This window comes from Oryx dammah, unplaced genomic scaffold, assembly GCF_014754425.2.
Source record: "Oryx dammah isolate SB20612 unplaced genomic scaffold, SCBI_Odam_1.1 HiC_scaffold_19, whole genome shotgun sequence".
NCBI lineage: Eukaryota > Metazoa > Chordata > Mammalia > Artiodactyla > Bovidae > Oryx > Oryx dammah.
The window spans coordinates 76,068,689-76,091,059 of record NW_024070203.1 but is presented as its reverse complement, the minus strand read 5'-3'; the positions used below and the strand labels follow the sequence as shown (position 1 = coordinate 76,091,059).

The 22,371-nt window shown below is 39.1% G+C and overlaps 1 protein-coding gene across 5 annotated transcripts in view; it reads right to left on the bottom strand.

Annotated features, from left to right (window-relative positions):
• Positions 1-16,075: 16,075 nt before the first annotated feature.
• Positions 16,076-22,371, bottom strand: part of RGS22 (regulator of G protein signaling 22) — a 136,844-nt gene continuing 130,548 nt past the window's right edge. For all 5 annotated transcript variants that reach the window (XM_040260987.1, XM_040260990.1, XM_040260989.1 and 2 more), the window contains 4 exons: positions 22,261-22,359; positions 17,496-17,589; positions 17,309-17,389; positions 16,076-16,191 (listed from right to left, as the gene is read on the bottom strand). In XM_040260987.1, coding sequence (XP_040116921.1) covers positions 16,181-16,191; positions 17,309-17,389; positions 17,496-17,589; positions 22,261-22,359 — 285 coding nt within the window. In that variant the 3' untranslated portion in view covers positions 16,076-16,180. The remainder of the gene's footprint in view (positions 16,192-17,308; positions 17,390-17,495; positions 17,590-22,260; positions 22,360-22,371) is intronic.

Here is a 22,371-nt window from a genome sequence, read left to right as displayed (position 1 = left end):
TGAATAAATGTTTCTCAATTTATTATATGTCTTTTTTCAATCTCTGGAATTCTAAAGTAGTTGTTTTGAGAATTCTGTCTAGTTTTATTGTTCCTTTTTGGTGATATGATTTGCTAAACTTCTCACTCAGTCATTCTACAAGTCCCACCCTACTTAGCAATTTAGTAATTTTTTTTAAGTTGCTAAAGGCACCACATTTGATATGTCAAAACTAAGCATATGCTTTCTAACACTTCTTTCTGAAAAACCTACAGATGTGATAGTAAAGAAGCTCAAAGAGAATAAATATATAACAGTACTGAAGATTGGAAAGGAATTCATCAGAGGATCAGAGGTTTTAACGATATTTGTAAGGGAGAAACTTTTCCCTAGTGGCTCAGACGGTAAAGCGTCTGTCTGCAATACAGGAGACCCGGATTCGATCCCTGGGTTGGGAAGATCCCCTGGAGAAGGAAATGGCAGCCCACTCCAGTATTGGGCTTCCCTGGTGGCTCAGAGGTTAAAGCGTCTGCCTGCAATGCGGGAGACTTGGGTTCGATCCCTGGGTCGGGAAGATCCCCTAGAGAAGGAAATGGCAACCCGCTCCAGTTCTTGCCTGGAGAATCCCATGGGCGGAGGAGCCAGGTGGGCTACAGTCCACGGGGTGGCAAAGAGTCGGACACGACTGAGCAACTTCCTACTGGATCATATTGACATATAAACCAGGGTGGAGAAAAGAAACAATTATGATGGTTTGAAAGGACAAAACATAGTAGTCACATTTCATCTTCTTGGTTAGAACTGTGAAGATACCTTTTTACAGTGGACTGGGTATTTATGGCCCCCCCAAAATTCATACTTTGAAATCCTAATTCCCAGTGTGATGTTACAGGATGTAGGGTCTTTAGGAGGTTATTAGGTCCTGAGGGTAGAGTCCTAATGAATGGAATTAGTGCCTTTATCATATAGGCCCCCAAGTGCCCTTCTCCTTTCTGCCATATGCACACACACAGCAAGAAGACCGTCATCTATAAACCAAAAGAGGCTTCTCACCAGGATACTGAACCTATAGACAACATGATCTTGGACTCTCAGCCTCCAGAACTGGGAGAAATAAATTTGTTGTTTATAAGCTATCCAGTCAATAGTATTCTCTTATAGAACCTTGAACTAAGACACTTTGTTAGATTCTGGTGCTACTGTATGGGAGAAACTCCATTGTCCCTCATGCTCTGGGGCTCCTGACTTTGCCTTCTGAGACGAGCTTCCTTATCTATTATCCTCTAAGCCACGTCTGAAGTTGGAATTGGAAAGTGGGCCTCTTTGGAGGTTGAATAATTTCACAGCCTGCTTTCTGATGATGATGTAAGTTTGGTAGCTGGTGGTTGTTTTATAGACTGAAAAATTACAGGCATTTTCAGGCCAGGTTTGTGGTTTTGTTGTGAATGTAATTGCATCAAAAGTTAGTAAGTTTTCAATCTATTTCAATCTATTTATTGGTTCCATGTCAAAATTTCTTCTTGTCATGATTCTTAAGCCTGCCAACTCTTATGTATTCACTTCTGTGCTTAGCACATTTCACTCTCTGTTATTTTAATGGTGGCTATTTTATGGTCATCTAAAACAGTAGGCTTGATTTTGACCTTTGTAATAGGGCCACCACAGTCCACATGAAAACTCTTAATGAGCAAGTTTTGAAAAGGGCACTGAACAAAGGCTTTGTTTTATGAGGCATAGTTGCAGTTGACATTCCCAGCTTTGCACGCCCAAACGATCAGATTTTACCTCCGTTTTAATTGCAAGCCACACTCACAGAATGTGACTCCCTTAGCTTTCCTTTTTCATTGAAAATCAGGGTAATTCTTGCCCGATATCTCTCTCATGATACCTTGATAAAAGTGTAACACATAAACAGACACCAATATTCTTTTGTGGGGAGACTACTTCCTTAAAAAGCTATGAGCAGAGACTTCCCTGGCAGTCCAGAGGTTAAGAATCTGCACCCCAGTTCTAGGGACGTGGGTTCAGTCCCTGGTCTGGCAAGATCTCACATGCCTCAGAGAAACTAAGCCTGGGGGCCACAACTACTGAGCCCACGTTCTAGAGCCCTCGAGCCACAACTATTGGGCCCACATGTCACAACTACTGAAGCCCCCGTGCCTAGAGCCCATGCTTTTCAACAGGAGAAACCACCAGAGTGAGAAGCCCTCATACTGCAACTAGAAAGTAGACCCCACTCACCGCAGCTAAAGAAAGCCATGTGCAGCAGTGAAGACCCAGCACAGCCAAAAATAAAGAAATGAAATTTAAAATTTAAAAGTTCATTTGATGAAAAAAAGAAAAGTGTGGGCACAGCAAGCACTGTTCTGCCTTCTGTCAGAAATAACAGGTTCACCAAATATTTTTCCATGACATTACAAAGGTAACCACGTTCTAACCTTCAAATATATGTTTCCTTGCTGCCCAATGACCAACTGATGAATCAACATCACATCTTTTCAGTTTTTGTTATGGAAATACTCTGCTCTTTGTAGCAAATTTTTTTTATCAGTAAAGTATAAGCTACAATAATAAAAAAGCACAGAAATAAAGTGACTCAAATAAGACCGAGATTTTTCTCTCACCTAAAAGTCCAGAGCAAGGCATCTCTTCTTCATGAGGTCATCCAGAGACCAGGTTATGTAATTCCTTAGGAAAATGCCCCATCTATCTGGTGGGACCTTGTCAGCCAGCACTACAACTGTGATTGTAGGAAGAGGAAAGAGAAAATAACCGGCAAGCATTTTCATTCTAAAAAGACTTGAATGGATATTTCACACTTTTGTTTCCGTACCCTTGGCCTGACATCGGACATAACATATGGCCATATCTAACTACAAGGAAGACTGGGAAATGATAGTTAATTTTAATTATGTAGTCATGTGTGAGCTACGTGTGTGCTAAGTCACTTCAGTCATGTCCGACTCTTTGTGATCCCACGGACTGTAGCCCTCCAGGCTCCTCTGTCCATGGGATTCTCCAGGCAGGAATACTGGAATGGGCTACCATTTCCTTCTTCAAGGGCTCTTCCTGACCCAGGGATCAAACCCATGTCTCTTATGTCTCTTGCATTGGCAGGCGGGTTCTTTACCACTAGCGCTACCTGGGAAGCTCAGGTAGTCATGGGCACAGCTAAAACTTGGAGATTTCATGACTAAAAGGAATGTGTTGGATAGACGCTGGGAAACAGCAACCTCTATTGCAATAGGTTTGAGAAGGCTGATTAAAAAAACTGGTTTTATAATAATCACATTAAAGAAAAAGTCTCTAACAACTATTTCAGGACAGACCTATACACTAAGTATTTGACTCTGGAAAACAAAACAGTATAGAATTTTTTAATCTTTTAAAAACTATATGAGTCAGATGTACAGAATTATACTTCAGAACTGATATATACTACAAAGTGATCACCATCACAGATCTAGTTGCCATCCATCACGATGCAGTTGATCCCCTTCACCCATGTTGCCCACCTCCCAATCCCTTTCCCATCTGGTAACTGCTAATTTGTTCTCTATATCTATGAGGGTTCTTTTGTTTGTTCATTGCTTTCTTTTAGATTCCACATATGAGTGAAATCATACGGTATCTGTCTTTGCCTGACTTATTTCACTTAATATCTTCAAGGTCCATTATGTTGTCTCAAATGGCAGGATTTCCTTCATTTATGGTTGAATAATATTGTGTTATCCCATTGTATGTCTCATACATATAAGATGTGTCAACATCTTACATACAGACATGTGTGTGTGTGTGTGTGTCAGCATCTTTATCCATCCATTGCATTGATCGACACATAGGTTCTTTCCATATCTTGGCTATTGCAAATAATGCTGCAGTGAACATAGGGAATGTATTTTTTCAAATTAGTGTGTTCATTTTCTTCAGATACATACCTGGAAGTGGAATAGTGGGATCATATGGTAGTTATAGTCATCATCTTTTAAGGAATCTCCATACTGCTTTCCATAGTAGCTGTACCAATTTACAGTCCCACCAACAGTGTATGAGAATTCCCTTTTCTGCACATCCTCACCAACATTTGCTATTTCTTGTCTTTTTAATAATAGTTATTCTACTGGTATGGTGTGATATTTTATTATGGGTTTGATTTGCATTTCCCTAATAATTAGTAATGCTGAACACTTTTCCATGTATCTGTTGGTCATCTGTATGTCTTCATTGGAAAAATGTCTATTCAGGGCTTCTGCCTATTTTAAAATCTGGGTGTTTTTTTTTTAATTGTATGAATTCTTTGTATATTTTTAATATTAACCTCCTGTCAAATATATGATTTGCAAATATCTTCTCTCATTAAGTTGGAAAAGGGCATGGCAACCTACTCCACTATTCTTGCCTGGAGAATCCTATGGACAGAGGAGCCTTGCAGGCTACAGTCCATGGGGTCACAAAGAGTCACACATGACTAAGTGACTGACACACACACTTTCTCTCATTAAGTATCCACAAAAACATGGTTAAGACTGGTGTCAATGAAGATATTGCTTGTTTTCTTCCAGGAATTTTATGGTTTCAGGTCTTACATCAAGACTTGAATTCATTTTGAGTTAATTCTTGTATGTGGTATAAGACAGTGATCTAGTTTTTCCAACACTATTTATTGGAAAGGCTGTCTTTTCTCCATTGTATATTTTTACTTCCTTGTTGTAAATTAATTGTCCATAGATGTGTGGGTTTATATCTGGACTTTCTATTCTGTTCCACTGATCTGTGTGTTTGTATTTGTGCTGGTACCATACTGTTTTGATTATTGTAGCTTTGTAGTATAGCTTGAAATCAGGGAGCATGATGCCTCCTGTTTTGTTCTTCATTCTTGATTGTTTTGGTTCTTTGGGTCTTTTGTGATTCCACACAAGTTTTAGAATTATTTGTTCTACTTCTGTGAAATATGCCATTGAAATTTTGATACGGATTTCACTGAATCTGTAGATTGCTTTAGACACTACGTTAGGACATTTTAACAATATTAATTCTTCCAATGCATGAACACAGACTACTTTTCCACTTATTTGTGTCTTCTCCATTCCTTTCATCAGTGTCTTATAAGTTTTTAATGAACATGTTTTTACCTCTTTGATTAAATTTATTCCTGGTATTTTATTATTATTGATGCAACTTTAAGAGGAATTGTTTTCTTAATTTCTCTTTCTGAAAGTTCTTTATTAGTTTATAGAAAAGTCACAGATTTCTGTGTATTGATATTGTATTCTGTTACTAAATTCATTAGTTACAAAATTTTTTTTAGTGGACTGTTTAGGGTTTTCTGTATATAGATAGTATCATGCCATCAGCAAAGAATGATCATTTTACTTCTTTCTTTCCACTCTGATTCCTTTATTTCCTTCTCTTACCTAGCTGTTACGGCTAGAAGTTCCAATACCATGTTGAATAAAACTGGTGATAGTGGATATCCTTGTCTTGGTCCTGATCTTTGAGGAAATGCTTTCAGCTTTTCACAGTTGAGTATATTGGCTGGGGATTTGTCACATATGGTCTTTATTATGCCAAGGAATGTTCTCTTTATACTCCCTTTGTTGAGTGTTTTTATCATAGATGACTGAACTCTTTTATTAGGTTTGGGTTTGGGGTTTTATTTTTGGTCACACTGTGCAGCATGTGGGGTGCTACTTCCCTAACCAGTTGCACAGTGGAAGCATGGAGTCCTAACCACTGGACCTCCAGGGAAGCCCCTCTTTTAGGTTTTGATTGTAGAATTCTTTCTCTCTCTTTTAAATCTAAATGAAAACTTTGCTAGAGTAGACTTTGCTATAGATTTTTTGCCTTTCACCACTTTAAATCTGATGCATCTCCCTTATTGCCAGCAAACTTCTTGCTGAAAAGTCAGCTAAGAGTCTTGTGGGAATTCCTTATTCATAACTAGTTACATCTTTCCTTATTGTTAAAAAGAATTCTTTTTCATTTTTGCCATTTTGACTACAATTTGTCTTGGTTTGGATCTTTTTGGCCTCACTTTGTTTGAAACTTTTGGTGATTCCTGAACCTAGATGTCTGTTTCCTTCCCCAGGTTAAGGAAGTTTTCCATTATTATAGCTTCATAAAAGTTCTCTACCCCTTTCTCTCTGTTCTTTTTCTCTACCCTTATAATGCAAAGATTAGTACTCTTGATGTTACCCCTGAGGTCTTTTACACTATCCTCATTTTTAAAAATTATTTTTTCCTTTCTTCTGTTCAGCTTGGTGATCTCCACTACTCTGTCTTCCAGCTTGATGATTCCTTCTTCTGTATCATCTAATACAGATGCTGATTTCTTCTACTGTGTCTTTTCAGTTAGCGTATTTTTTGGTTTTGCCAGATTCTTCTTCTCATTTCTGAAAAATCTCACTGTATTTTCCATTCTTTTTTCAAGTTTGGTGGGCATATTTATGATTTTTACCTTGAACTCTATATTGGGTGGATTGCTTAGCAGCACCTCATTTAGTTTTTCCTCTGAAGTTATGTCTACTTCCTTCTTTTAGAAGATATTCCTCTGTCTCCTCATTTTGCCCAGTACTGTTTATTTCTAGACAGAGGTCAATCGGTTGTATTTACTGATGTTAGAGAATTATCTTTTATGGGTGATGCCATATGAGGCTCAGCAAAATGCTCCCCTCTGGTCATCAGAGGTATTTGCTCTAGAAGTGCCCCTTACACAGGCTGTGTATATTTCCTTAGGTTGTGGCAGGGCTGACTATACAGGGTGCCCTGATAGGCAGGTCTGGACCCTGAATCGGTTAAATCCATGTCTTCTTCAGAGGCTGTCGCCTACAGAAGTCAGAACCTGGTCTTCATGCAGCTGCCTGTATGGCCTGAGGGGACTGGAGGCTGGTACTAGCCTACTGGCGGGTAGTGCTGGGTCCCTGTATGGCTGACTGCTTCACCTGGGGGGACCTGATGCTGGAGCCATCCTGCTGGTGGGCATATCAGCACCCAGTGCTAGTAGGCTAGAGGGATTATTCCAAAGTGGCAGTTGCCATCACCATTTTTATTGCAGTAAAATGACTTCCCCAAATAGCTGCTGGCATGTCTCCATCCCTAAGGGAAGTCCCAGCTGACTCCTGCATCTCCAGGATGTTTTCCAAGATCAATAAACAGATTGGACACTAGCTCCTTTCAAACTACTGCCTCTGTGGTGGAACTCAGACCATGTGAAATTTTGTGTGTACTTTAAAGACTAGAGATCTCTTCAAGAAAATTAGAGATACCAAGGGAACACTTCATACAAAGATGGGCACAATAAAGGACAGAAACAGTATGGACCTAACAGAAGCAGAGGATATTATGAAGAGATGGTAAGAACACACAGAAGAACTATACAAAAAAGATCTTAACAACCCAGATAACCACGATGCTGTGATCACTCACCTAGAGCCAGACATCTTGAAATGCAAAGCCAAGTGGGCCTTAGGAAGCATCACTATGAACAAAGCTAGTGGAGGTGATGGAATTCCAGCTGAGCTATTTCAAATCCTAAAAGATGATGCTGTGAAAGTGCTGCATTCAATATGCCAGCAAATTTGGAAAACTCAGCAGTGGCCACAGGACTGGAAAAGGTCAGTTTTCATTCCAACCCCAAAGAAAGGCAATGCCAGAGAATGCTCAAACTACTGCATAATTGCACTCATCTCACATGCTAGCAAAGTAATGCTCAAAATTGTCCAAGTGAGGCTTCAACAGTACATGAACCGAGAACTTTCAGATATTCAAGCTGGATTTCGAAAAGACAGAGAAACCAGAGGTCAAATTGCCAACATCTGTTGGATCATAGAAAAAGCAAAGAGAGTTCCAGAAAAACATCTACTTCTGCTTTATTGACTATGCCAAAGCTTTGACTGTGTGGATCACAACAAACTGAAAAACTCTTCAAGAGATGGGAATACCAGACCACCTGACCTGCCTCCTGAGAAATGTGTGTGCAGGTCAAGAAGCAACAGTAAGAACCAGACATGGAACAACAGACTGGTTCCAATTTGGGAAAGGAGTATAGCAAAGCTGTATATTGTCACCCTGCTTATTTAACTTATATGCAGAGCACATCATGAGAAATGCTGGGCTGGATGAAGCACAAGCTGGAATCAAGATTCTCAGGAGAAATATCAATAACCTCAGATATGCTGATGACACCACCCTTATGGCAGAAAGTGAAGAGGAACTAAAAAGCCTCTTGATGAAAGTGAAAGAGGAGAATGAAAAAGCTGGCTTAAAACATTCAAAAAACGAAGATCATAGCATCCGGTCCCATCACTTCATGGCAAATAGATGGGGAAACAAGGCAAACAGTGACGGACTTTATTTTCTTGGGCTCCAAAATCACTGCAGATGGTGACTGCAGCCATGAAATAAAGACGCTTGCTCCTAGGAAGAAAAACTATGACCAACCTAGACAGCATACTAAAAAGCAGACGTTAGTTTGCCAACAAAGGTCCATCTAGTCAAAGCTATGGTTTTTCCAGTAGTCATGTATGGATGTGAAAGTTGGACCATAAAGAAACCTGAGCACCAAAGAACTGATGCTTTTGAAGTGTGGTGTTTGAGAAGACTCTTTAGAGTCCCTTGGACTGCAAGGAGATCCAACCAGTCCATCCGAAAGGAAATCAGTCCTGATTATTCATTGGAAGAACTGATGCTGAAGCTGAAACTCTAATACTCTGGCCACCTGATGTGAAGAACTGACTCTTTGGAAAAGACCCTGATGCTGGGAAAGATTGAAGGCAGGAAGCGAAGGGGACAACAGAGGATGAGATGGTTGGATGGTATCACCGACTCGATGGACATGAGTTTGAGCAAGCTCCAAGAGTTGGTGATGGACAGGGAAGCGGCATGCTGTAGTCCACGGGGTTGCAAAGAGTTGGGACACAACTAAGCAATGAACTGAACTTAAGAATAGAGTCCCTTCCTGAGAAAGAAAAATGGAGCTGGAGGAATCAGGCTCCCTGATTTCAGACTATACTACAATAAATCGCAGCAGTATCCTTTTGGATTCACTTCCTAGAGGTGGTGCCCACAAGTACTGCCATTAGCAAGGTAGCCTCAGATTGCATAAATAGTTCCTGCCTGTGACTCAGTCCTCAAGGAGTAACCCAACTGATTTTTGCCTCTCTAAAAAGATGCTTCAAGATTAGTACATTGGTCCCTTTTCCTATGGTTCATGAACTCTTCCAACTGGTGTTTTTGTGATGGTTTTCAGGTCAAGTGAGTCTATGTATAAATTCTTTAAGAATAGGTTTCCCATTTCTTGGTTCTATAGTTTTCCTGTGCATATTCCCAATTGGGTTTTCAAAGCCAGGTATTTGGGTGCTTCTCTCTCTCTTACAGTATCTAGAAGCTTGTGTACCTGATGTGGCATTTGAATCCCTCATTCATCCAGAAGAAAGATCTGTACCTTTGAGATCCTCTCGATTGTGAATTACTGCATCTGGAGGGTGGGTTTTTCCTTGGTGAGCCTGTACCTCCATCTTCCCTACTGGTCTCACTGGTGTTCTTTTAACCTTTTTTGTGGAAGTTTTATTCATCCAGCTTTCAGGTTCCTTTCTCAGGGAATTATTTCATATGCAATTGTAGATCTGTTGAGTGTGTCTGTGTGAGGAGGTGAGTTCAGGATCTTCTGCACCGTCATCTCGAACCCTCCCCGACTTCATCTTTTGACCTAAGTCTCTAATTTAAAATACAGAAATAACTGCTCATTGAGGAATACACTAAAACTCTATATACAGTTATAGAGTAAAAAGTCTCCAATATCATAAACTCACAGAATTACATATTAGTGCTAAAAAAAGGACCCTTTGTTTCTTATACATAAGTAAATTGAGACCCAAAAAGGCAAAAATAAGCGGCTCTATGTCAGAAAGACAGTAACAGATTCAAGATTAGAACAAATTTCTACTGAGTCTTTGGATATACACCAACTGAGATACTTTTTGAAGTAAAAGGTTACTGTAATTTTTAAAAAGGGTATGTCAATTAAGAAGCCAATTATTCACAGATTCAGTTCAGTTCAGTTCAGTCACTCAGTTGTGTCTGACTCTTTGTAACCGCATGAACCTCAGCACGCCAGGCCTCCCTGTCCATCACCAACTCTCGGAGTTTACCCAAACTCATGTCCATTGAGTCAGTGATACCATCACTAAATTCTATAATTTTCAATTATGTAATAAATTATAAAATACACATTTAAGAAATGTAACATGAATTAGGTTATGCCTTTAAAACTAAATTTTTTATGAAAAAAATAATATCCACAATCTGAATCTGACTCAACTGGCCACATTACTGAGATTACTGCACTCTTATATTTATTTCAAAATAGTTATTCACTGCAAACAATAATATAAAGAAAGTATAAGCACAATTTTCCCATGTATTGAAGGGTGTAAGCTGACATAGTTTACAGAGTAAATTGTGTGTTTTTAAAATGTAAGACTTCTAAAAGTAAGTTGTTTTTTCTTTATGAGGACTTATAAAATCAAGAAGCATATCAGATGTAAACATGTAACTCAGTTAGAATTTATTTATTTATTTGTACAAATCCAATGCAGATTTAAGGGCACTTTTAAGATTACCTAAAATATAGTGTATGTCACTGATGTTAAATCTAAGTAAGAAATTTATTTTATGTTCTATTAATTCAATAAACATTGGTTGAGCATCTCCTTTAGGCATTATACTTCCAAAGATGATATAAAAGAAGAAATAATTCAAGTGAATGTAAAACAGATACCACTAAAACAAGTAAGCTGTCATTAGTTAGAAGGCACTCTTGGCAGTGTGACAGAGCTAGCAGGTGTGATACTTTAAAAAAATGATATGCTAGATAAGTATAATTTGAAGATTCCATTGTAATTAGGGATTTCAAAAAGTAACACATAAAAATGTTCCAAAGTCTAAAGTAATAGTTCTCAATTAGGGATGATTTGGCAACATCTGGAAGTATTCTGGGTTGTGATAACCGAGGAGGTGCTACCAACACACAGTGTAGAAGCCAGGTATATTTTTAAACATTCAACATTGCATAGGAGAGTCCTTCACAACAGAGAACCAGCTGGCCAAAAATGTCAGCAGTGCCAAGACTGAGAAATCCAAGCCTAAAGTGATTTAAGTGATCGAATGTGATTTAATGAGTATTAATTTATTCTCTGAAAGCCACAATGACACATAGATCTAGTTTCATAAACATGAAAAAATGATGTAGTTACAACAAAGATTATTAAATATACTTTATATAAAACAAGCCACTTTGCTGTGCATTTCTAATTAGAAAAACACCAATGGAAAACATTGTTTGAATAGCATTTTACTGACTTTCTTCAATGAACAGTGACTTTTTACTTTCCAGAGATTTTACAGTGCAGATATTTCTTTCATTTCAGCAAATCCTTAAAGAGCATCTATTTTACAGATGTTCTATGTAAGATACTGAAAGTCAAATGACAGCTTTAACAAGGAAATTAAATTACAATCAATGTAACTATTATAGAGTAATGAACAAGCTACAGTGTTAGGACAGAAGAGTGAGTGATAACTCCTGCAGCTGTTTAGAAATCTTCAGTGAGATAAGAATATCAAAGATAGCATCCCAGAGGAACAAATGTCTGATCTGAATCACTGTTTACATCAGAAGACAGGAGGGCCTTATATGTATGTCATGCTAAATAAACATCTATTTTAAAGACACTAATTAAAATTCATATCCAAGGTGGTAAGAATCTGAAATAAGGCAGTCATCCATTGGGGGATGAGTGAAGGAGAAAACGCATTGAAGGCATGTTAAGAAATCAGTAGAACTAATGAGAAGATTCTTCCTGAGCACTGATATAAGGAAACTGACTCTAGTGGCAAAAGTTGAGACTAACTCATGCTGTGAGATGCTTTCAGCGTAGGCCAAAAATGAACATGTAAATATTTATAATATAAAAACTTCCATCAGAGAAAACTCTCCTCTCCTGCTTCTGGTAGGGGGAAGGACAGAGACAATTTTGGAATATATCCATTTTTTCCTAACAGAAACTATTCTGCCACAGCCTAACAGACTGTGGTTTTTACCAAAGCCTAACTGGCTATGGTTTCTCCTGTGGTCACGTATGGATGTGAGAGTTGGACTGTGAAGAAGGCTGAGCGCCGAAGTATTGATGCTTTTGAACTGTGGTGTTGGAGAAGACTCTTGATAGTCCCTTGGACTGCAAGGAGATCCAACCAGTCCATTCTGAAGGAGACCAGCCCTGGGATTTCTTTGGAAGGAATGAGGCTAAAGCTGAAACTCCAGTACTTTGGCCACCTTATGTGAAGAGTTGACTCATTGGAAAAGACTCTGATGCTGGGAGGGATTGGGGGCAGGAGGAGAAGGGGACGACAGAGGATGAGATGGCTGGATGGCATCACTGACTCCATGGACGTGAGTCTGAGTGAACTCTGGGAGTTGGTGATGGACAGGGAGGCCTGGAGTGCTGCGATTCATGGGGTCGCAAAGAGTCGGACACGACTGAGCGACTGAGTGACTGAACTGAACTGACGTGGGATGGGGGAAGTACCCAACTCAGGCTCACTAAAGGAAAGAAATCTAACCATGGGGCTATATAATACTTCTCCTCCCACATTCTATCACCACATCAATAGCACTCCTATATAATATCAGGGATTACAGATAAAAGAACTGCAGGCCTCAGACCCTATTAAGGGATCTCTAAGAAAACCCACAAGCACAGGAAGAAAATAACAAGGACACAGAGGAAATTTCAGTCACTAACACCACAGATACGGCAAACATTAAATACAGCCTAACTCCTAGTCAGATAAATACAGAATCTCACACACTAAAGGTCCACATACCTCAGTTCCTTTTACCTGGTGCCTTGTATCTGACTTTCAAAAAATATTACAAAGCATGTTAAAAGGCATAAAAACATATCTGAAGAGACAAAAAGCAAGCATCAAATCATAATCAGTATGACAGAGACTTCAGAATGATCAGACCAAAAACTTAAAATGACTACGATTCATATGTTAAGAGATTTAATAGAAAAAAGTGTACAACATGCAAGAACATCTGAGTAACATAAGCAGAGACAGAAATTCAAACAAAGAATCAAAAGAAAATGCTAGTAACTGAAAGCACTGAAACAAAAACGAAGAATGTCTTGGATGAGTTTATCAATAGACTAAATACAGCGGAGGAAAGAATCAGTGAGCTTAGAGAGAAGTCAACAGAAAATTCCAAAACTGAAATGCAAAGAGGAAAAAAAAAAAAAAGAACAATGAAAAAGAAAAGAATATCCAAGAACTATGAGACTATTACAAAAGGTGTGACATGTACATAATGAAATAGCAGGGAAAAAAGGAACAGAATACTTGAAGTAATAATGACGGAATTTTCAAAAATTAATGAAAGACACAAAACTACTGATCGAAAAAGCTCAGCGATCACAAGCAGGACATATATACAGAAATCTACACCTATCATGTTTGAATTGCAGAAAGTCAAAGATGAAGAGAAAATCTTGAAGGAATCTGAGAGTCAAGAAAAGAATTGCATTTGCCTTATCTTCAGAAACCATGCAAAAAGAGAGTGAAGCATTTGAACCGTTGAAAGGAAAAAAGAAATACTTGGAATTTTGTATCCAGTGAAATTACCCTTCAAAAGTAAAGGAGAAATAAAGATGTTTTAAGGCAAACAATAGACCTTCCTTAAAAGAAATATTAAAAGAAGTTCTTCAGAGGGAAGGGAAATGGTATAGGTCAGAAACTCAGATCTACACAAAGAATGAAAGACTATTAGGGGAATAAATGAAGGTAAAATAATACCTTTTATTTCCTTATTCTGAGTTGACCTAAGGAGAAAACAGTTGTTAAAAATAATAACACCAACAATGCATTCAGCAATTATAGCTTATGGATAAGTTAAATTAATTGACAGCAATATGATAAAAGATAGGAGGGAGGGAATTGGAAAATTCTGTTAAAAGGTATTATACTTGCATTACCCATGAAGCAATCATGAAGCAGCAGAGTATTATTTGAATGTGGACTTTCATTAGCTATAAATGTGTACTGCAAATTCTAGGGCAACTAACCAGACAACTTTAAAAAGAAGTATAATTGATACACTAAGAAAGAAAATGGAATCACAGAAAATGCTTGCTGCTGCTGCTAAGTCGCTTCAGTTGTGTCCAACTCTGTGCAACCCCATAGATGGCAGCCCACCAGGCTCCCCTGTCCCTGGGATTCTCCAGGCAAGAACACTGGAGTGGGTTGTCATTTCCTTCTCCAATGCATGAAAGTGAAAAGTGAAAGTGAAGTTGCTCAGTTGTGTCGAACTCTTAGTGACCCCATGAACTGCAGCCTACCAGGCTCCTCCGTCCATAGGATTTTCCAGGCTCAAGAGTACTGGAATGGCTTAGTTAAAATCAAAAGGCAGAAAACGAATGGAATAAAAAAAAAGGCAATGAATGGAAAACAGATACAAACTTCTTGACTGATACAGGGTATAGGGGAGTATGGGAACAGAGGAAACTACAGGGTTGTGATGCTTTAAAAAAAAAAAGGTGTCCAAACCCACTGCTTTAGAAAACAAGTGGGATCTGAAGTCTTTCTCCTGATGCTCTGCCCCCTATTCAATGCTTAACTCTTTAAAGAATTAGGAATGGTAGTTTCTACTTTGAATATACTTTCTGGGATGGTAGTAAAGTGGAAGTCTAATGCTTCCAATCTGCTAACCCAGGTCACAGTCCTTGGAGTTTCTGAGTCCCAATGCAAACAGATGATGAAGGTTCATCCTCCCAGATAATTTCTTACAGATTCTCCTTTCCCTCTAGGAAAGAAGATACGTAGATGTATGTCTGAGTTTTCTCTGCTACAAGTGTGCGTGTCAGTCGCTCAGTCGTGTCTGACTCTTTGCAACCCCATGGTCTGTAGCCCACCAGGCTCCTCTGTCCATGGAATTCTTCAGGCAAAACACTGGAGTGGGTTACCATGCCCTTCTCCAGGGGATCTTCCCGATCTAGGGATCGAACCCAGGTCTCCCACGTTGCAGGCAGATTTGTTACTGTCTCTAGTTAATAAGGGGGCTTTTGCCTTTTAAAACTCTTCTCTTGCTACCCTAACAGTTTATCACACGGACAACTAGGATGTCCATTAAAGAGGGGGCTTCCTGAGTTCTGTCCAAGAACTACTGACTCAAACTCTCAGAGAATGAGCCCAGGAATCTGCATTGCTAGCAAATGTTACAGTGAGTCTTATGCACACTGAACTTTGAGAGCCACACAGATTTAATATACAGCTTCTTTAGAATTGGGAATAGGGATAGGGACAAGATGAGGAAGGCTCTTCCCTCTATATTTTGGGTCAATTTATTGCCAGGAATATCCCTATCCACTTGCTGAATGTATCTGCAAACCAAATACAGCTGACCCTTGAACAACACAGAGGGTTAGGGGCACTGAACCCTCCCTGCATAAAGTTGAAATTCTCTGTAAACTTATAGTAGGTCCCTGTATCCATGGCTCCTCCATATACGCAGTTCTGCATCTGTGGATTCAACCAGCCACAGATCTGGGAGTATTGTAATGTTTACTATTGAAAAATATCTGCATATAAGTGGAACTGTATAGTTCAAATCCATGTTGTGCCAGGGTCAACTGTATACTGAATGCTCAAGGAACATTTTTGTTAAAAGACTATTTAAGGAGCAAAACATGGTTCCTTCAGGTCTGTGATAAAACATTTTGATTCTTCTGAGATAGAATTTGTTTTATTCTAAATGAGTTAAAGTTTTTTTTTTTTAAATAGTCTTATGTGTTCCATCCTAGCTCAGTAGGTAAAGAATGTACCTGCAATGCAGGAGACCTGGGTTTGATTCCTGAGTTTGATTCCTGGGCCGGAAGATCCCCTGGAGAAGGAAACGGCAACCCACCCTAGTATTCTTGCCTGGAAAATCCCATGGACAGAGGAGCCTGGCGGGCTACAGTCCATGGGGTCGCAAGAGTCTGATGCAACTTAGCAACTAAACCACCACCACCACCATGTTATGTGTACAGAAGAGCTGTAATTTTTAAACTGCGGAAGTAAAGCCAAACTTTATTTAGATGACAGGCTTGCTCTAAAGCAGACCATCAAAAAATCACTTGTGCTTCCATGTTAGTTAAAACTTGGTTTAAACAATTCCTGCAAAGAAAAAAGAAGAAATGACTGAAACATAATCAATAAGAGAAAATTTAAATCCAAAACAACAACAAAAACTTAGAGTTGTAAGAAGGATCTAAAAAGTTAACAAATGAGTCAGCACACCCTAATGTTGGAGGCACTGCGATGTTGATCTAAGGGGTAAGGGAACTGACAGGAGCAGAGTGGTTAAGGATAAATCTGAAAAGAAGAGAGATGAGCAGGCTAAGAGCATAAAGGCCTGATCATCGTATCCTCCCAAGAACCAGAAAACTAAGGATTTTGAGAAACAAAAATCTAAGCTACAAAATAGAAGAGAAATGGGACTTTTACTGGGTCCTTTGAGTTTTAGTTCAATGGGTTGCACATATATTACATTATACTAGTAATACTACTTTCTCAGGGCATTGTTAAAAACTAACACTAGTATCTGATCAAAACTGTATAAACACATCAGTATCTGTATGAGAGAAGGACCCCAGCTTGATTTTCAGTTATTATCAGTTCCTTCTTGTATTCCCATCTTGGGAAGATGGGACTTAGAAAAACTCAGCTTGCAAAACCTTGGAAAACTGAGCCCATTCTTCTATAAATGTTCTCTGTGGAAGAGAAAACTAGATAAGGAGTAGATGGAAGCCATAAATGATCATTCCCCAGGGGCCTTCCTATGCAGCAGACTGTGCCGTTCAAAGGGAGGCAAGTTACTCCTGCCTGTTAATTTGTTAGTGGAGAGTGTAAGTAGGTGCGTGTGTGCACATTGTGCAGATGTCCATGTGCATTAGTGTGTGAGTCAGAGGGACATGGATGGGACTGACCAGTTCAGTCTATGAACTTCTGCTGTACCTAGCAGCAGGATATACACTCCCAGGAGTGCTGTCAGTCTGGAAACGGTATGCAGTGCTGCGTATATGTCATAGCCTTTCCTCCTCAGCAAAAGAGAAGAAAACAGAGACAAAGAGATGGGACACCTACACTCTGAATTCTCCCAACTTGGGGGTCGGAGCCGTTGGGAGGGAGCCAGTCCACATCCCTTTCTGCCCTCTCCAGATGGCCAGGTGAGAGGCAGAGTTCTAACAGGAAGGAAGGAAGAACTGAAATCAGACTGTCGCCTGACACTCACTCTGGATGTTGTGGGAGGACACAGTCTTTTTCAAAGACAGGGTGGAAGCAGTAGACTTGAAATTTGTGAACGATGGTGTGGCTGCCCGGAAACAAGAGAAAGTGAAGGGATCGTCAGCAAAGCCCTCCAGAATCAATCTGCGACAGACGACCACAAAGCAGCCCTGGAAACAAAGAGCCAAACTCACCTGCAAACAGCTTTCTTTCTAGTTCCTCCTGAATTTTAAGAAGAATCCGTTCCTGTTCTAAGGCTTCTATGTACTTTGAGTAGCACCAGGTTGGCTACAAAAACAATTTGCAAAATTAATTTTAGAGATATTTGCCCCAGGAAATAAACTGAAGGTAAGACAGCTTATATCAGCCCCTTCATTTAAAGGCCTTTTAATGTCAAAGAACAGAATACAGAAAACATGTACATTTCATAAATTTATAATTATATGAATTTTCACAGAGCTTACCAATTTAACGTTGGTACGACTATTTGTCATCGATCTACATTTATATAGATATGATGAAGTAAAGGTATTTCTCTTTAGCCTTGATCTAAATTTTAATAATTTCATTTTTCTTCTACTTTTATTAAGATATAATCAACATATAGCACTGTTTAAGCTAAAGGTTTATAATAATAATGATTTGACTTATACACATCATGAAAGGATCACAAGAGGTTTAAAAAACACCTTTCATCACATATAGATGGAACATTAAAGAAATAGAAAAAATTATTCCTTGTGATGGATGAGAAGTCTCAGATTTACTCTCTTAACAGTTTTCAGTTGTAACATATTATTTATATTTATATAATATATATTAAAAATTAACAAAATAATATAAAGATATTTTAATATATATTAAAATATATGTATATTTTAATATATATTTAAAATATACATTTATCTGTCCCTTCTCCCCAATCTTCCCCCCAGCCACCATAAGCTCATTCTTGGAGTCTATAAGTCTGCTTCTGTTTTGCACCTAAGTTCATTCGTATCATATCCTTTTAGATCCCACCTGTAAGGGGTGTCATACGACACTTCACCTTCTCTGTCTGACTTCACTCAGTATAACATTCTCCAGTCCATCCATGTTGCTGCAAATGGCATTATTCCGATCTTTTTAATGGCTGAGTGATACTCCTTTGTAAATATATACCACATCTTCTTTATCCATTCCTCTGCTGGTGGACATTTAGATTGCTTCCATGTCTTACTTACTGTAAACATGCACATTCAGATGCATGAATCATTTCAGACCATGTTTTTCTCCAGATACATGTCCAGCAGTGGGACTGTAGGACCGTATGGTAGCTCTATTTTTAGTTTTTAAAGGAACCTTCATACTTTTCTCCACAGTGGCTGTATCAATTTACATTCCCATAAATGGTGCAGGAAGGTTCGCCTCTCTCCACACTCTCTCCAGCATTTATTGTTTGTGGACTTTTTGGTAATACCTACTCTCGCAGGTATGAGGTGATATCTTATTGTACTTTTGATTTGCATTTCATTATAATTAGCAATGTTGAACATCTTTTCATGTGCCTAATGGCCATCCGGTGGTCATGTATGGATGTGAGAGGTGGACTGTGAAGAAGGCTGAGCGCCAAAGAATTGATGCTTTTGAACTGTGGTGTTGGAGAAGACTCTTGAGAGTCCCTTGGACTGCAAGGAGATCCAACCAGTCCATTCTAAAGGAGATCAGTCCTGGGTGTTCTTTGGAAGGACTGATGCTAAAGCTGAAACTCCAGTACGTTGGCCACCTCATGCGAAGAGTTGACTCATTGGAAAAAACTCTGATGCTAGGAGGGATTGAAAGCAGGAGGAGAAGGGGATGACAGAGGGTGAGATGGCTGGATGGCATCATTGACTAGATGGACATGAGTTTGAGTGAACTCCAGGAGTTGGTGATGGACAGAGAGGCCTTGTGTGCTGCGATTCATGGGGTTGCAAAGAGTCAGACACGCCTGAGCGAGTGAACTGAACTGAACTGAATGGCCACCTGTATATCTTCTTTGGAGAAATGTCTACTTAGCTCTTCTGCCCATCTCTTTTGAGTGGGCTGTTTGTTTTGATGCTGTCAAGCATGTGTTTTTGTTGTTCAGTCACTAAGTCATGTCTGACTCCTTCAACCCCATGAGCTGCAGCATGCCAGGCTTCCCTGTTCTTCACTATCTCCTGGAGTTTGCTCAAACTTATGTCCACTGAGCCGGTGATGCCATCCAACCATCTCATCCTCCACTGCCCCCTTCTCCTCCCGCCCTCAATCTTGCCCAGCATCAGGGTCTTTTCCATGAGTCAGCTCTTCACATCAGGTCAGAATACTGGAGCTTCAGCTTCAGCATCAGTCCTTCCAATGAACATTCAGAGTTGATTTCCTTTAGGACTGACTGGTTTGATCTCCTTGCAGTCCAAAGGACTCTCAAGAGTCTTCTCCAGCACAATTCAAAAGCATCAGTTCTTCATAACTCAGGCTTTTTTGTATAGTTCTTCTGTGTATTCTTGCCACCTCTTCTTAATCGCTTGTGCTTCTGTTTGGTTCTTGCCATTGCTGTCCTTTATCATGCCCATCCTCACATGAAATGTCCCCTTGATATCTCCAATTTTCTTGAAGAGATATCTAGTCTTCCCATTCTATTATTTTTCCTCTATTTCTTTGCACTGTTCACTTAAGAAGGCTTTCTTATCTCTCCTTGCTATTCTCTGGAATTCTGCATTCAGTTGGGTATATCTTTCCCTTTCTCCTTTGCCTTTTGCTTCTCTTCTTTTCTCAGTTATTTGTAAGGCCTCCTCAGACAACCCTTTGCCTTCTTGCGTTTCTTTTCTTGGGGATGGTTTTGGTCACCACCTCCTGTACAACGTTACAAACTTCTGTCCATAATTCTTCAGGCATTCGGTCTACCGGACCTGATCTCCTGAATCTATTTGCCACCTCCACTGTATAATCATAAGAGATTTGATATAGGTCACACCTGAATGATCTAGTGGTTTTCCTACTTTTTTCAACTTAAGCTGGAATTTTGCAATAAGCAGCTCATGATCTAAGCCACAGTCAGCTCCAGATCTTGTTTTTGCTGACTGTATAGAGCTTCTCCATCTTCGTCTGCAAAGAATATAATTAATCTGATTTCTGTGTTGGCTATCTGGTGATGTCTGTAGAGTCTTCTCTTATGTTGTTGAAAAAGGGTGTTTGCTATGACCAAGGCATTCTCTTGGCAAAACTCTGTTAGCCTTTCCCCTGCTTCATCTTGTACTCCAAGGCCAAACTTATCTGTTACTTCAGGTACCTCTTGACTTCCTATTTTGCATTCCAGTTCCCTATGATGTAAAGGACATCTTTGGTGTGACTTCTAGAAGGTCTTGTAGGTCTTCCTAGAACCGTTCAACTTCAGCTTCTTCAGCATTTAGTGTTTGGGGCATAGACTTGGATTACTGTGATACTGAGCGGTTCAGGAGCTGTTTGTAAAATTTAGAGACTAATCCCTTATTGGGAGAAGGCGATGGCACCCCACTCCAGTACTCTTGCCTGGAAAATCCCATGGACAGAGGAGCCTAGTAGGCTGCCGTCCAAGGGGTCACTAAGAGTTGGACACGACTGAGCAACTTCACTTTCACTTTTCACTTTCCTGCATTGGAGAAGGAAATGGCAACCCACTCCAGTGTTCTTGCCTGGAGAATCCCAGGGACGGGGGAGCCTGGTGGGCTGCCGTCTCTGGGGCCGCACAGGGTCGGACACGACTGAAGTGACTTGGCAGCGGCAGCAGCAGCAGCAATCCCTTATCAGTCACATCATCTGCGCATATTTTCTCCCAACCTGTGGGTTGTCTTTCCATTTTGTTTATTGTTCCCTTTACTCTGCAAAAGCTTTGCCGTTTAAGTAGGTCCCATTTGTTTATTTTTGGTTTTATTTCCCTTATTCTGGGAGATAGATCAAAAAAGATATTGCTATGATTTATGTCAAGAGTTTTCTGCTTTATGTTTTCCTCTAGGAATCTTATAGTGTTTGGCCTCACATTTAGGTCTTTAATCCATTTTGGGCTTATTTTTGTGTGTGGAGTTAAAGAATGATCTAATTTCTTTCTTTTTTTTTTTAACATGTAGTTATCCCATTTGCCCAGCAACATTTGTGGAAGAGACTTCCTCTCCCCTTATTTTTACACTGTGTTTCTGAAACTTAATGCTAGTCATTTGCTAATAAATGTTCTTCTAAATGGCATTAGGTATCACACACTTTTAAATATATATTTTTCAATATATGGCTTCACAAAATTGGACATTTATCTCAATAATAGCTTCATAATCTATCAGTTATCTTAGCTGGGAGGCTGAACACATTTGACATTTTGATTACCAGAAAGACTGTTTAAGCTAGTATTAGCCTATGATATAAACACTTTTAATATCAGTCTTTAAAAATGTACATAACTTATAAAATTTCTGGGATACTATATTAATGTATGTTATAAATATAAACATAAAAATTGTACACATATTAGTTGCTGATCATGTATTATCAAAAAGATATATTAGCTATTGATCATATACATACATATATTCATTTTTGATCAATTTTTGACCACTTCAAATAATTTAAAAAATTAATATAGCATTTGACATTCTTCTTTCTTCTCTTGACCTAAGATTATATCAACCTACATATATTCTTATATATATGATTATCTCTTTTCCAATAAGATAGTTATCTCAACTTCTGCCACTAAAATCTTCTTTGTATGTATCCAGAAATTATTTTCTCTGATTATGTTTTTCAGGATCAGCCGAAATTGTAATGTTCTCTGAAGACTCAAGGAAACTCTATTCCAGTCCCTCCTCATGGAATTTTAGCCTCATTTTCAAACAAACATATATCTATTACTTTAAAAATAACTCAGCTACTGCATTACACTATCCAGTGCTCTAGAGAAGAAGTGATAGCTTTGATATCTTTCCTGCTTACCTGTCGGCCGTATGCTTGCATGCCTAAACCTGGGTCACTAGTTAAAGTAGCTGTTTTGAGAACAGATCCTGAAGTACTTGAATATTGTTTGATTCCATCCTGTAAAATTAT